Consider the following 15,285-nt stretch of genomic DNA (forward strand, 5'->3'; position numbering starts at 1 on the left):
TTAGTTTAATTCATTGCTGGTGATATCACTCCGATGGGAATACATTAGAAAACAAGCGTCTCCAATATAGATCAATATACATTCTTCATGACATACCCAAAGCACGAAATAATACAATTGTGATGAGGTGAACTATTGGGAAGGAAGCAACGTAATTTGACTCAATTATGTGACAAATGAGACTAATAATCTACACTTAAATTCCCAGTCCAAGCATGGGATTAAAAATTGAAGGAAAAAAGAATGCAGTTGTTTACCTTTTTCATCACACTTTTTTTCTATAGCTGCTACTGCCTCGTACTAGAAATTTCATTCTCATATACAATTGGGTAATCATCAATCGTTGAATAGATATTTAAATACTTGATTATCTTCCCTCCTTTTCCTCTCTTGAGCTTTTTCTTCCTTCTCAAATACACTTTGCAAGTATACGATGTATCTGTAAATGGTAATGTCTGGCTGCGAAATTTCAGTGCAATAGATTGAAGTGGAGAAGCAAATTAATTCGACAAATGCGCAAATGTATGATGCTAATCAAGGGCAGCTTTGTTCCTGCGGCCACTTATTGGATTTGGTAAGCCATCAAAGATTGGTCTAGTGATGGATCCAGTTGAGAGAGCTTGCAAATCTGGTTTTAAACTCCACTTTGAAGTTGGCCAAGCTGATGTTGAGCTATTAGTTTCCTGGTCTTTCAGGCTTGATGCGCTTGACGATTTCCGAACTGCAGCTAGCCCATCAGCTATTATGGAATCTCCTAACCCCACTGGAATAGAACTCAACCAACCTGACTCTGAATCAGTGAACAGTGTCGTTCGGCTTGCTGATTTGGGCCTCATGGCTAAACCTTTACCTGTTGAAACTGAGTAACCGCTGCTTCCACCACTGTTTTCTCCTTTCAACAGCCTTTCTGGTGTTCCAGCCCCAGCATCAACCTCAGCTTTCTGACGCCTTCGGACAGACTTTTCATCAGATTTCTCACCCTCCCCATCTCCAAGTTCTGGAAGAAGCCCATACTCAGCAACTGCACCATTCTGAGGCAAGAAACCATCAATTGAATTTCTGGAGTTCTGATGCAAATTTGAAGGTGAATCAGCAATTGGTGAGGCTTTGGGCAGCAGTCCATCATCGAAGTAATCTGAACTTCCAGTTTTATAAACTGCCATCTCTGTGCCTTCAGCTGCACCCTTGAGATTTGGAGATTTCAGGCCATAGTACTTCTGTAAACTGCTCATGGCTGAAGTAGCCTTCTGTTGGGGTGTATTCAATCTTAGGGACTGGAGTGATCCCAACATACTAGATTGGCCTAGACGTGGGGGTGTTTCTTGAGTGCTGTTTTCTCTGCATAACAAGTTTATTATAAGTGACTGTAAACCTGATCTGGATATCAATTCCAGAATATGTTACTCCAAAATCTACACATCAGAAGTTATCTACAAATAGCAGAATATGAGAAACCCTGACATATTTTAATTTCTTATACAAAACTTTAATTTCTACAACAACCAACCAGGGTAGTGCAGTCCAATAATGAATTTTTGGGCATAAATCTTTTATACTTGCATGGTATAGGAGATATAGAGCCATAGAGGTGCTAGTCAATACCAGGCAGGAAATGTTAAAACTAATGATAAGTCACATAACATGGTAAAATTGACTTATGGTTGGATTGTTTTCAGGAAGTTGAAAGACAAAGAAGGAACGGTTACAAAGGTTTCTCAAAGTTCCACAAACTGTTACTATGCATCCAGATTTCAATTGCATTATACGTAAACCAAGGCTTAGGCTTGTGTAAGACAATGAAATTAAAGCGGTGAATAAATGGATAAAATTTTACAGAGTCAAAATTTAAATAGTGTTGTACTATTATTTTGAAGCAACCCACAAACTGGGCAAGCAAATTAACTATCTAGCTGAACTGGGGTCTGATGACTGATGATTCTTTTCTAGTCCGACTTGGCAGCCCTATATTACAAGCCTATGTTCTGTTTGAATTGGCAGAGATACCAGAAGATAGATTACATTCAATGTCCTATTCATGGAATTAGGACTTAAAGAAGAGTACATGATTTTTCTAAATCTTTTTTTAAAATTTAAATTTCTGAAAAACTGCTGATTGGGATGTGCACGAAAAGAGAGACAGTGGCCTCACAGGCTTTATTCATATTTGCACATAGAATAGTTGACCTTGATTGGGCAAGAACTGAGAAAACTGTAATCCCAACAGCAACTCACTAGGCAGGGAAACTGGTCTCCATGCTGGTATAGTTTTTGCCCTTAAAAGTATGGACAAAGGAAATCTTACCATAGACCAAGTGATACACATAGAGTTAATTGGTTTTTTTTTTTTTTTTTTTGATAAGTAATAGCCAGTTTTATTGAAAGCGTAAAGGCGCTCCAAAGTACACCGGGAGTATATAATAGGATCACCTAACTAGATAGAGAAAAGCAAACAAGGAAATCATCATAGCTAATTGACACCGGGAAGACATACACACAGTCCAAAGATACAAAGTGTGGAAACAATAAGATAGTAAGTCTTCCAAAGATCCTTCCACATCCTCAAAGCACCTATTATTTCTCTCCCTCCAAAGGCACCAAAAGAAACAAGTAGGCACCATCTTCCAAACCGTAGCACTCCCCCTCCTTCCCGAAGTCCACCAACAGGCGAGCAACTCAGAAACCCGTCTCGGCATCACCCAAGACAACCCAAACTGCCCAAAAAAAGCACTCCACAAAGCATAGGCCACCTCATAGTGAAGAAGAAGGTGGTCCACCGTCTCTTCATCCCTTTTACACAACCAACACCTGTTTATCACAATCACCTGCCGCTTCCTCAGATTATCTAGGGTCAGAATTTTGCCCAAAGCAGCCGACCACAAAAAAAAGCTAGCCCTTGGTGGGGCATGTATACGCCACGCTCTTCCAAGGGAAGCGCCTCCTTTCAGAACTAGCCAAAGAAGCATAAAAAAGTCTGACCTTGAACTGGCCTCTTTTGGAGGGGATCCACCACAACCTATCTTCACACCCTCGTCTCACTCGAGCCGAATGCAGCATCTGGAAAAAAGAGGCAAAAACATCCACCTCCCAGTCATGAGCCCCTCTAGAAAAACAAACATTCCACTAATTATAGCCACCCCTCTCCTCCAAAAGGGTCGCAACAGAAGCATCCTTCGCACATGCAATACTGAAAAGAACAAGGAAAGCTGTCTTAAGAGCCGTATCTCCACACCACACATCATGCCAGAATCAAACCCTAGTCCCTTCACCCACCTCAAAACGCGTGAAGCCTTGGAAAGTATCCCATTCCTTCCTAATATTCTTCCATAACCCTACCCCAAAAGAGCCTCCACACTCCAAAGAGCACCACCCTCCCCATAAGCTTCCAAACTTCGCATCCACCACAACCCTCCACCAAGCATCTCTTTCTGAACCATAACGCCACAGCCATTTTCCTAGCAATGAGTGATTGAAGATCACTAGGTTTCTAATCCCCAATCCACCTTCCTTAATTGGAGTGCACACCTTCGACCACTTCACCAGATGGTATTTGAACTCTTTGCCTAGCCCACCCCATAAGAAATTATGCTGTAGCTTCTCTATGGGCTTGGCAACACTAACCGGAATAGGGAAAAAAGATAGATAATAAGTAGGCAAGTTAGCAAGAGTGCTCTTGATAAGCGTGACCCTGCCACCCTTCGACAAGTACAACCTTTTCCATCCGGCCAACCGACGTTCTATCTTTTCGATCACTTCATCCCAAATATGCTTCGCCTTATGAGGAGCCTCCAACGGCATACCTAGGTATTTGATAGGCAGAGTTGCAACCCCACACCCTAGAATGCCTGCTAGCATGCCCACTTGTTCCTCATTCCCCACTGGAATTAACACCGACTTAGCCAAATTGACCTTCAGACCGGAAGCAGCTTCGAATAATAGAAATAGACTCTGCAAATAACGGACTTGGGAGGGCATAGCATTGCAAAACAGCAAAGTATCATCAGCAAACAGAAGATGAGAAACCACAGTGTTACCGACCTTGAAACCATCAAGCAGCCCCTCATTCACTGCCGCCGAAATCATCCTGCTCAAGGCTTCCATCACAAAAACAAATAACAGAGGAGATAGGTGATCCCCTTGTCTCAAACCCCTGGAACTGCTAAAAAAACCATTAGGAGATCCATTAACTAGGATTGAGAATCGCACCGAAGAAATGCAATGTTCAATCCAAGAGCACCAAATCCCCCCAAAACCACACCTCCTCAGCATATATAACAAGAAATCCCAATTCACATGGTCATAAGTTTTTTCCAAATCCATTTTGCAAATGATCCCTGGCTCCCCCGATCTCAATCAACTATCGAGGCATTCATTGGAAATCAGAATAGGATCTAGAATTTGCCTACCCTTAACAAAAGTACTTTGCGACTGAGAAATAATCTTATCCAAGACTACCTTCAATCTATTTGCTAATACCTTGGCTATGATTTTATAGGTACCTCCCACAAGACTAATCGGCCGGAAGTCCTTGAGATTGATGGCGCCGGGAACCTTTAGAATGAGCGAAATAAAAGACGCATTGAGGCTCTTTTCGAACAGACCTCCTGCATGAAAATCTCTAAACACCTTCATAATATCTCCCTTCACAACCTCCCAACAAGTTTGGAAGAAAGCCATAGAGAACCCGTCAGGCACCAACGCCTTAAAGCCATTCATCTTGAACACTACTTTCCTGATCTCTTCCTCTTCAAAGTCTCTTTCCAACCAACTAGCCTCCTCCTCCAAAATGGAGTCAAAAGAAATACCATCAACCAGAGGCCTCCAACGGCATTGCTCCGTAAAGAGTTTTTTTATAGAACTCGACTATGTGCTCATTAATCTCGGTCGGGTTTGAAGAGGGGTTATCTCCAATCATAAGAGTATCAATAGCGTTGTGTCTTCTATTGGAGTTGGCTATGTAGTGAAAAAATTTAGTACACTTATCACCTTCCTTCAACCACATCACCCTGGATTTCTGCCTCCAACTCACCTCCTCCATAAGCAAACAATTCTCTAACTCACGAACCACCTCCGTCTTCCTCCTTACCTCCTCCTCTACCAGGGCCCTATTTTCTTCATTCGCATCTAACACCTGGAGCTCCTCAAGAAGCAGCCTCTTATTCCTCTCAATGTTGCCAAACACCTCCTCATTCCAAGTCTTCAAGTTCATCTTCAAAGCCTTAAGCTTACGGGCAAGAACAAAACTCGGTGAACCGTGGAACACATAAGAGTCCCACCATTGTTGCACTTGGGCCACAAACCCTTCCGCTTTCAGCCACATATTTTCAAATCTAAACAGCCTTTTTCCTTTGGGCATTTCCCCTACCTCAAGGATGATTGGGAAATGATCGGAACAAAGGCGAGTGAGCCTCTTCTGCTTGACCCCTAGAAAACAAGCCTCCCAAGCTGGGGAAACAAGAAACCGATCAATCCTTGACCACACCGGGGGATTGTTGGATAACGACCAAGTAGACGAGCCCCCAACCAGGGGAAGATCCATCAGCCCTTGTTCAAGGATAAAATCAGAAAACTCCATCATAGCCGCATCTAGATGAGCTCCCCCTGATCTTTCGCTAGGGAATCGAGTGACATTAAAATCACCCCCAATACACCACGGCATGTCCCACCAACTCATAATGCTAGCCAACTCCTCCCAAAGGATTCTTCCATTCCTGTATAAATTCGGGCCATACACCCCGGCAAAAGCCCAAACCGAGAGATCCCCCATATTCCTGAAAGACACCGCCAAGGTGTGAGCCCCCACACAAACATCGACCTTCTCCACCACCCTATTGTCCCACATAATTAGAATACCACCCGAAGCCCCACTTGAATCCAAGCAACACCAATCCACATGGCTCCGCCCCCAAAGACTACGGGCAATATTGCGAGACATACTTCTGAGCTTGGTTTCTTGAAGACAAACAATGTCAACCTTCCAGTCTCTAAGCAAATTACACACCCTCAAACGCTTGTCCCTCTTGTTCAACCCTCTCACATTCCAAGATAAAATGTTTAACTTCATAGTGTTGCTATCTGCCCCTTCCCCTTCCTGCTGCCACGTCTTGAACCCATACTTCTAGCATCATAATTCACTGAGCGTTCAAATTCTTAACCTCCCTCTTGCCCTTCAATCCGCTGCTTGTAGTAGCCGTCGTATTATTCCTTCGTTCCTCTTCTAAGAAAGTCAAAAGGGCTAACAGCTGCAGCTTGTGGCACCTATAAGAAATCCCCACAATCGGATAGATCTCATTGGCGCATTGGATCACCCAATTTGAATAACCCGAAGCTCCCCCTGCCACATGAGCATGCTTGTTCCGAGGAGAAGACACAATGATGTCTCGACCCCCAACCCCTTCATCCTCACTACCCAAGCATCCTCCGTCCTCGTCCCCAAGAGTTTGAACTTCGACTCCTGGCTCAACCACCCTGCCATCCTCTCCAGCAAGCAGGCCCACATCACAGAGCTCGACCACTCCTGCATTCCGGAGTGGGGAACCAACCCAGACCCCTACGTCCTGATAAGAGTCCCGCCCCTCACTGACTTGCACAACCTTTTGTATCTCATCGCCGTGAATACCGGTTTCTAAAAAACTGTCCTCACCCACTGGATTTGACCTCTCCACTGTCGACAGTTGTAGCCCTGTCTCCCTGTGGACCAGAGACACGCACTCCAGCGAGGTCAGGGTGTCGCTGTCCGATATTTGCACGCCAACACCGCCTGAAGCCTTCCCAAACACTAGCAACTCTTGATCGGCAGTGGGCTCGACCATCGTTAGCTTCGCCGACGAAATCAGCATTAAGAACATATAAGAATTGAAAACATACGTCAGATTCAGAACCATGTCTAGTGTCATTTTAACAAGGGTAGCTTATTTTCTGAAAAAGGGGCACATAGAACTATTTGATCCCTTAGGAACTCTAATGGGCACAGAAGAAAACTATCTTCAAATTCTCTTGAAGCCCCAATCTGAGGAGATGATAAGCATAGAGGTCTAGAAGCCTAGCTGGCAAGCAAGCTAAAGAGATGTAGAAATCATCAAGAAATAGACAGTATAAGATATGTGAAAATGGTGTAAAATAGACATCTTATATCAGCTAGCTGTGCATCAGGTTCATATAAAAGAAAGGTAATATCTGCCTTCAAATGCTAGTAAAGTCACCTTGCTTGAAGGGACTTGGGGCAATTTTTGGTGCCTTGCCTTTGCTTCACAGCCAGGCAAGCACTCAGCAAAGCTTTCACTACACCGAGAATAGGCGAGCAGTCAAAGTACTACCCTTAGTCAACTTCCACATTTTTATAGAAGTGGATAAAATCTTTGATGGAGAGAGCAATAAGCTGGTTTTCTTTGATTCTATTCAAATTTAGGAGTTAGGATATTTTTATAATTTTCAATTTTTTAGGTACAGGCAGAAATTTGAGTGCATGAGGTTTTATTTTGGGTTTTATAATGTTATTAGGTCTTATTTATTGTGTAGTTATTTGGTTTGGGCTTAGTAGTTAAAGCCCATGGAGTCCAAGTGTAACAACCCAGAGAAAAGCGCTAGCCACATCTGCGCTATCACCCCAAAAGGACTAGTCAATTTGGAGCTTCTCTAGAATTCATTATAAAACTCAGTTTCACCTAGTAACTAGGCAATGTGGGACTTAGCACCTATGACTATCTTTATAAACCACTCACTCTATGTGGACTTCTTCTCATCTTCCTAATATGGGATCGGGGTGTTACACCAAGTCTATTACAGTTAGGCATTAGATGACTATACGTATGGATGTAATGGTTTTTTTCTACAGTGATGATTAAAAGGAATATAAGTTCCAACAATGCTTTATGAATGGTGATGCACTCATATCCGAGATATGATGCCAAGGAACCCCAGGTCTGATGCTTAGGTTTGTCTTTCTCATTTATATTTTCTCTGAAATTCACAACAATCCCATCTAAAAGGCGGATGTTTGAGGTTAGATCCTTTTATAATGCACTTTGCGCCCAAAGGGATCCACTTTTCCTTAAAAGTGCATTTGGAGAAATAAGGCTCCTTCGAGAGTAGCGGTTTTTGTTTGTACGGCAGCACTAGGGAAGATTTTAACTTTGGACAACCTAAGAAAGAGGCACGTAATAGTGACGGATTGGTATTGCATGTGCAAGAAGAGCGGGGAGACCATAAATCATCCTCTTCTCCACTACGAAGTGGCGAGAGACTTATGGTTTCAATCTTTCGTCTTTTTGGCTTTGAGTGGGTTATGCCTCAAAGGGTGGTGCAGTTGGTGGTGTGCAAGAGAGGTTAGTTGGAAAGCCGTTGTAGATCAGAAGCCTAAAGGTTGGCTCCTCTGTACTTAATGTGGTACATTTGGAGAGAACAAAATGCTCAAAACTTTGAAGATTGTGAGAAAACGGGTTAGAGTTAAAAGCTATTATGTTCAAATCACCGTATGTTTGTATGGCAGCTTACTACAGTTCTTTCTTTTCTAATTTTTCATAATTTTTGAATTTATGTTCTTCCTCTCCCTAATTGGGATTTCTCTTGTATACTCATGTGTACTTGGGTTGTGCCTCTTTTCGCTTTTAATGAAATGAATTTACATACAATTTTTTTTTTCAAAAAAAAAAAAAAAATCTTGAAGCAAAATGTCTACTTTTTTTTTTTTATAAGTAATGATTATATATCAAAAAGCGCAGAAGGGCACAATCCTAGTACACATGAAATATACAAAAGAATGCCCAAGACGGAAGAGAAACAAAATGTCTACTTTAGAGGCTTAGCTTGAAACTACCCTGTAACTGAAAAAAACTTACAATTTGGTATTTTTTTAAGGGTTAAATACTAAATACCCCCCTGGGGTTTCATAACTTTATTTTTATCCCCCTAAGATTTGATTTTTATCACAGGAGGTCCCTATGGTTTTGATAATAGACCAAATTAGTCCTTCTGTCAGTTGACCGTTAGTTGACTTAATAGAATTTCACGTGGACCAATCAGATGTTAACACGTGGCACCTACTTAATTTTTTTAAAAAAATGTATTTTTTTTTTAAAAGAAAAAAATTGGGAGTGGCTCTTGGCCCTTTGAGCCACCCCCCCCATCTGGCCAGATACACCCCTAGGCTCCATGAGGGTGGCTCGTGGGTGAGTTTCGACCACCCCCTTGTTAACATCTGGTGCATGACACCCCGAGCCCGGTGGGGGTGGCCGAAACCACCCCCAATCCCCATCCGGCCATATGAGGGTGGCCAGGCCACCCCTATGGCCAAAGGGGGAGGCCGAGCCACCCCCAAATGGCCAAGGGGGTGGCTCGTCCACCCCCAATTTTTTTTTCCTTTTTTTAAAAAATAAAAATAAAATAAAATAAAAAATACATTTTTTTTTAATTTAAAAAAAATATTAAGTGTCATGTGTCAACATCTGATTAGTTCACGTGGAATTCCGTTAAGTCAACTAACAGTCAACTGACAGAAGGACTAATTTGATCTATTATCAAAACCACAGGGATCTGTGATAAAAATCAAATCCTAGGGGGGAAAAATAAAGTTATGAAACCACAGGGGGTATTTAGTATTTAACCCTTTTTTTAACTAGTTGCTAATTGCCTACCAAGCCTAGCCATAAGGAAAAAGGAGTCACCATTTATAGAAACATAAAATCTAGCTCAAGAAAAACGTAGTGCAACATTAGAAGGACAAAGACACTCATGTAAGAGACTAAACACCCTTCATGGCCTAGTGCCATCTAAAAAACATAGGTGGCTCCAAAAGTCATGGGGCATTTCAAAGGATGTATCTCGACCTAAATAACTAGGTTACAAATTGCTTTGTTGTCTTTGTTGATTTGGTGAGTGACCTGTGTTGTCTCCCTCAAACTTAGCTTGGTTTTTGTTGCTTGTGATTGGGATATGCTCTTGTGCCCTTGTACAGTGTTTTTTATTTTATATTATTACCCATCCTACCCAAAAAAACAATTTGATGTAAGGGTACACAAATATCAGATCTATGTTTCACACTCTACTGAGGGTTTTTCATTACAAGCATATAAATACATATAGATGGTCAGGCGCAAGCATGCAGTACTTGACCTCCTTGCAGTTTGTCCCAGGGGCATATGTCATTGGGCCTCAAAGAGTGACATAATGCTCAAATGGATAGAAGAAACAAGTCCTAATTCAATCATATTATGAGAAATTCAAACATATAATAAGAAATGATTGTAGCCTTCTATCATATCTCATTCATATAGGAGGTAATATTGGAATTTGCTCCTTGCAGTTAACTCTGGGGGAGTATGTGACATGGGGCTTTCATTGTGCCATGCTCCCCATACAAATCGTATTTCATAACTCAAAAGATGCATACCTTTTTCGGTGGTAAGGTAAGCCCTAAATTCAGTATTAGCATCCAGCAGAATAACATTAGGACCATTCCTTGTAACCTTCCATACTATATCTCATTAATGAAAGTGTATATCATGATCTCATGCTTGTGCAATGAACAGAAAAAGGGAATGAGTAAAGTTATTTAGCACACATTGTACTTCATTTTTGAGATTCATCACAATCACTAAGCAGCAAGATTTAGATGATGGAAGAGACCAAGGGAGTACAATTGTAACTCTAGGACACAAGCTCAAGCCACACTCCGATAAGGACATAAGCTGCAACACATGGAATCTCTCCAAAATTAAAGGTAGAGGAGCATAGCAATAGATTACATTAAACTGAAGATATCCAATTATTTTATGCTTGATTTTGTAAAGAAATGCATAGTTGCTTAAAAGAGCAATTCATTGTCATAATATGGCTATAATAAGAATTATAGTGTTCTCTATGTACTCATGAACACAAAAAAGTTAAACAGAAAGAAAAAAATTTAAAACCTCTCTGTATAATATGCAAGTCTCCTAGGAAAAACAAAAGAAGAAATTAACATTGAACAAGTGGATACTACAAGAATGAGTTGCCATACACTAAGGACACAGTAAGTAAATTGATGAGTGAATAAACTGAAGAGAAGAAGAGGTCTATATGTCATAGCATTGTATAATATATATAAATTCTCAAAAAAAAAAAAAAAAAAAAAAAATCCTTGCAGGGTTTTTTCCTTATTTTTTAATATGTAATTCTTTGCAGGCTAAAAATCAAAGATGACAACGAAAAACTGATGGGCTGTAAGTAAAAAAAGAATTATGTGCACAAATGAAGCATATCAATACCCTGGAGAAACAGACCCATCAGACAAACTGGGAGATGGTGGATGCCTTCCTGGTAATGGTATTTGCAAAGTCTTGAGAGCAAACATTTGAAGATCTGTGGCCAAGCCATTTATCCTTTTAACATCGGCTACCTAATGCATTATAAAAACATTTAAATTAGAATAAAGAAAACCCAATATCAGCTCGAGAGGCAATAATTCATGATGTTTTTCTTGGCAGATAAAAACTTGAATGCCCAATCAATAGAAACAAATAATCATCATCATACAGCCTGATTAAACAAATAATTCATGCTTTTGGGCTATCAAATGAACAACAAATGGGTGAACAAAGGAAGACATAAAAGAAATAGGGAAATTCATGAATGGGAAAGAAAAAAGAGTACCTCAACGCCGTACTTGATGGCCACACCGGCGAGGGTGTCAAGCTTGGACACTTGGTGCTCTATGTAGTTCACTCCATTTCCTCCTCCGCTATCACTCCGTCCATTAGACGGAGACATGTCCCTCCTATTCTCTTCTTCTTTCTTCTTCTTCTTCTTCTTCAACAGCCACCGACACCCCCCTCTACGATCTATGAAACTGGCCCCACCTCCAGATCCATTGACAAGAATTGGGTGCTCAATTGCAAGAGATCGGGGAATTTGGACTTTGATATTTCATTTTTCAAAGCTCTGGAAAAAGGAATGAAGGAAAGAAATAGGAAATGGCTGCAATCTGGTAAGCGGCCAACTGGACTCCAGTAGACTAAAATAGTAGTAAATGGATATGCTATCTCAATTAAAACTAACATATATATAATATTTTATAAACTTTTTCAAATCACATTCAACTTAACTTCTACTTTTACTATTTTTTTTTTTAAATAGTCAAATTTATAGTAATTTATCAATTTTTACGCTAAAATAGCTAACCGAATCGTAACTATATTTTCACTTAGTACTCAGATTAATTGTACGTCGCAAACGTATACTGTACAACAATTTTCACCATTAATCAAACTCCTACAGGTAACTGACCTCACCCGCCAAAACCAGTTACCAAATAACCTATGAGCCAATTAACACATATAGTATTAAAATAAACTTAGAGATTCTTGAGGTAAAAAAAAATTAATAATTTAATTTTTACAGTCAAATTTTGTTCGCTGACAATAAATTCTGATAGCGTGCGACATCAAAACTAAAAAATTTGTGACACTTGGTAATGGACAAAATTTAACCCATTTTTCATCTCAAGTTGTTCTTTGTATTCCAATTTACAAACACATTAAAAAATAATTTTAAAAATAAAAATAAATAATTAAATGTTATCTTTATATCAAAATAATTGCTTAAACCAAAATTTTTTGTAAAAAAAAAAAAAAAATCGTAGAGCACAATTAATAAACCATGCTCAAATTTATTCCTCTCAAATATTGATGGCTTCGCTTTATGTGATCTTATAATATTGTAAACAACAGTTGTCGAGTCTCTAAGATAATATTCGGTGGACATTTTTACTCCATGTTACCGACCACCGACAACCCCCGGCAAGGCCATTTGCATTTGCGGAGAGACGAGAAAGGACCGGTCGTGGTTCGTGGGGCCTACTTTTCGTGTAATATTAATCTCATTTTCCCAAACAATTATCAGCCGTACGTTACTCCAGCTCCGTGAGATGCGTGATATGTTTTTTAGTGCCTTACTTATTTCGTGCCTTCCACTAGGGCCGCACCTCTCGCGCACGGTAGGAGGCTTAACTCTTAACGTGTAATCTTTTTTTATTTTATTGAGAAAATTTTATTTTAAACTCTTAAATTGTTTGGCGTTTTGAGAAGGGTTCTTTAAATTTTAAAAATTTTTAATTTTACTTTCTGAATTTTTAATTTGATGTAACGTATCTCTCCGTCAAATTTTAAACATTAAAAGTAATCAAATGATTATTATACCCTTTACTTTTTTAAAAATTTAAAATTTACCCTTAATTTTAAATTAAAAATTAAAAAAATATAAAGTTATCCTTAAAAAAAAAAAATTCACAAGGTGACCCACGGTTTGAGTCACATTGTGACCTTTTTTTTCTTCATTTTTTGTTAAAACTAAAACAAAAATCGAATGGTAATTTAATCTTTTTAAAGGTTTTCGGTAGGGTTTAATAGCAAAAATTGACGGATGGAGTAAATTGCATCAAATTGAAAGTTCGAGTAGTGAAATTGAGAGTTTTTAAATTTTAAGACATCTTTTAAAGACACGTGATAGTTTAGAGATACTTTATGAAGTTTTCCTTATTTTATTTTTTATTTTTCACTTCATAATCATTATTTGAAAACACTTTCACGTTGTTCCTTCACCTTTATTGGAATAAAAAATAATGAATCAGGCTACATGGAGCCGTTTCTTTATTTTTCTATTAAGAAAAAAAATATGGTAGACTAATCTATATATATAAGTATAAAAACAGCAAAATGCCTGGGAAGAAAAAAGAAAAAGAAAGGGAGACGATCAATTGTATCAACATGGCAACACCAAGTACAAGATTGTTGTGATCAACAAGAAGGGTAACTGTAACGCCCTGAATTTTAATCTCCAAATAAAGAGGTTTTAATTTTATGATTTAGGCCAAATTGTAATTTTTTATGGACAAAGTAATAGTTTTGGAAGAACTTAAAGAGAATACGTGAATAGATAGATATAGACATAAATATTGGTGGGTGAAATTTAGTTTATAAACTTTGATTTTTTTTTGTTAAAGAATTTATTTTAGGCTTTGATTTTACTACGGGGATCTAAAGTATCTAAGGATTTTATTTGGGGTTAAATGAGTTATTTTTGGGTTGTAAGTGGTAAAGTAATAATGCTGATAATGACAATATAAAGCGATAGTAATTAAGGAGATACAATAAGAGGTACAAGCTAACCCTCTATAATTCTCAGATAATAGGGGCATGTTTTGGCCCGTCTTCTCAGCCTTTAGGCACAAGAATTTTATGTAGTTCGGTCTATGACCTACGTCAATAGATAAAATCTTAAGAGCTACATTGTGCTCTTATTCAATTGATAAAATTACAATACAAAAAAGTCCCGAGCTGTAGAAAATACAAAAAAAGGTATAGGAAATTAAATCAAATTAGATTTAAATGTTTTTAAATTTAATTTGATTTAATTGCAATGAATACTGAAATTATATCTCATAAAATTATATCTAAGAATGTATTCTAAGTCTAACATAACAAAAGACCAAATAACTAGGCCATCAAATGGCCAGAATAATATGGGTAACTAGGACTCTTTTCTTTTACTCCTTTTTCTTTCTTTCTTTCTTTCTTTTTTTCTTTTTTTTTTTTTCACCCATGATTTTTTTTTTCAACCGTTCTTTTTATTATTATTATTATTATTTATTTATTTATTTTTAATCCAACATAATCTTTACAAAGCAACAAAGGTTGCTACATTTGACTTTGAAATGATATATATATATTTCCCTTTTCTTTCTTTCTCACGCCACACGAACCTTGTTTTTTATTTTTTTTAATATATATATATATTCGAGCTGAATGCAAAAAAGATGAGGTATTATACCTTCAAACCAATTGAGTAGTGCTGGACAATACCATACATCCTCAGCCTCCAAATCGAGGAAAATCTCCCCAGGCATAGAAAGAAATAAGCCCAAGTGTGGGGACCAGATTTTCTGGTCTCCAAGAACGAAAAGACCGATCTCATAGAAAGAAATATGCTGGTGGCCTGCTCGCCAAGGCATCCATCTGCTGCAAGAATTTCTTCACAGCCCATGGTGCTTGTTATGTGCTCTTTCTAGGGGTAAAAAAGCGGTTAGTAAAATTGACTAACTGCTTAAGCAGTTAATAACTCTAACAATCGCTAACCATTTAAAAAAAAAAAAAAAAAAAAAAAACGATGTCATTTAAGCGGTTAGCGCAGTTAGCGTTTAGTGGACGGTTAATAAGCGCTTGCCTTTTCACCCCTAGCTCTTTGTGTGAGAGAGTGAAATTTGTTCTATCTAAGTGAGACAAATCAAAATGAATAGCAACTAGAATAACAAAAAGG

At 38.8% G+C, this 15,285-nt stretch overlaps 1 protein-coding gene across 2 annotated transcripts; it reads right to left on the bottom strand.

Moving 5' to 3' along the window:
- Positions 1–11,986, bottom strand: LOC132185670 (uncharacterized). 2 transcript variants are annotated; one of them, XM_059599437.1, is made up of 3 exons: positions 11,626–11,986; positions 11,256–11,371; positions 1–1,338 (listed from the first exon to the last, which is right to left on the bottom strand). In XM_059599437.1, exons 1-3 carry the CDS (start codon positions 11,740–11,742, stop codon positions 531–533), a joined length of 1,041 nt encoding a protein of 346 aa, XP_059455420.1. In that variant the 5' UTR covers positions 11,743–11,986; the 3' UTR covers positions 1–530. The 2 variants fall into 2 exon arrangements, with proteins under 2 accessions (XP_059455420.1, XP_059455419.1); XM_059599436.1 differs by having other exon boundaries at positions 11,241–11,371.
- Between the last annotated feature and the right edge of the window lie 3,299 nt (positions 11,987–15,285).

Source organism: Corylus avellana, chromosome ca6 (assembly GCF_901000735.1).
Source record: "Corylus avellana chromosome ca6, CavTom2PMs-1.0".
In the NCBI taxonomy this organism is placed as follows: Eukaryota; Viridiplantae; Streptophyta; class Magnoliopsida; order Fagales; family Betulaceae; genus Corylus; species Corylus avellana.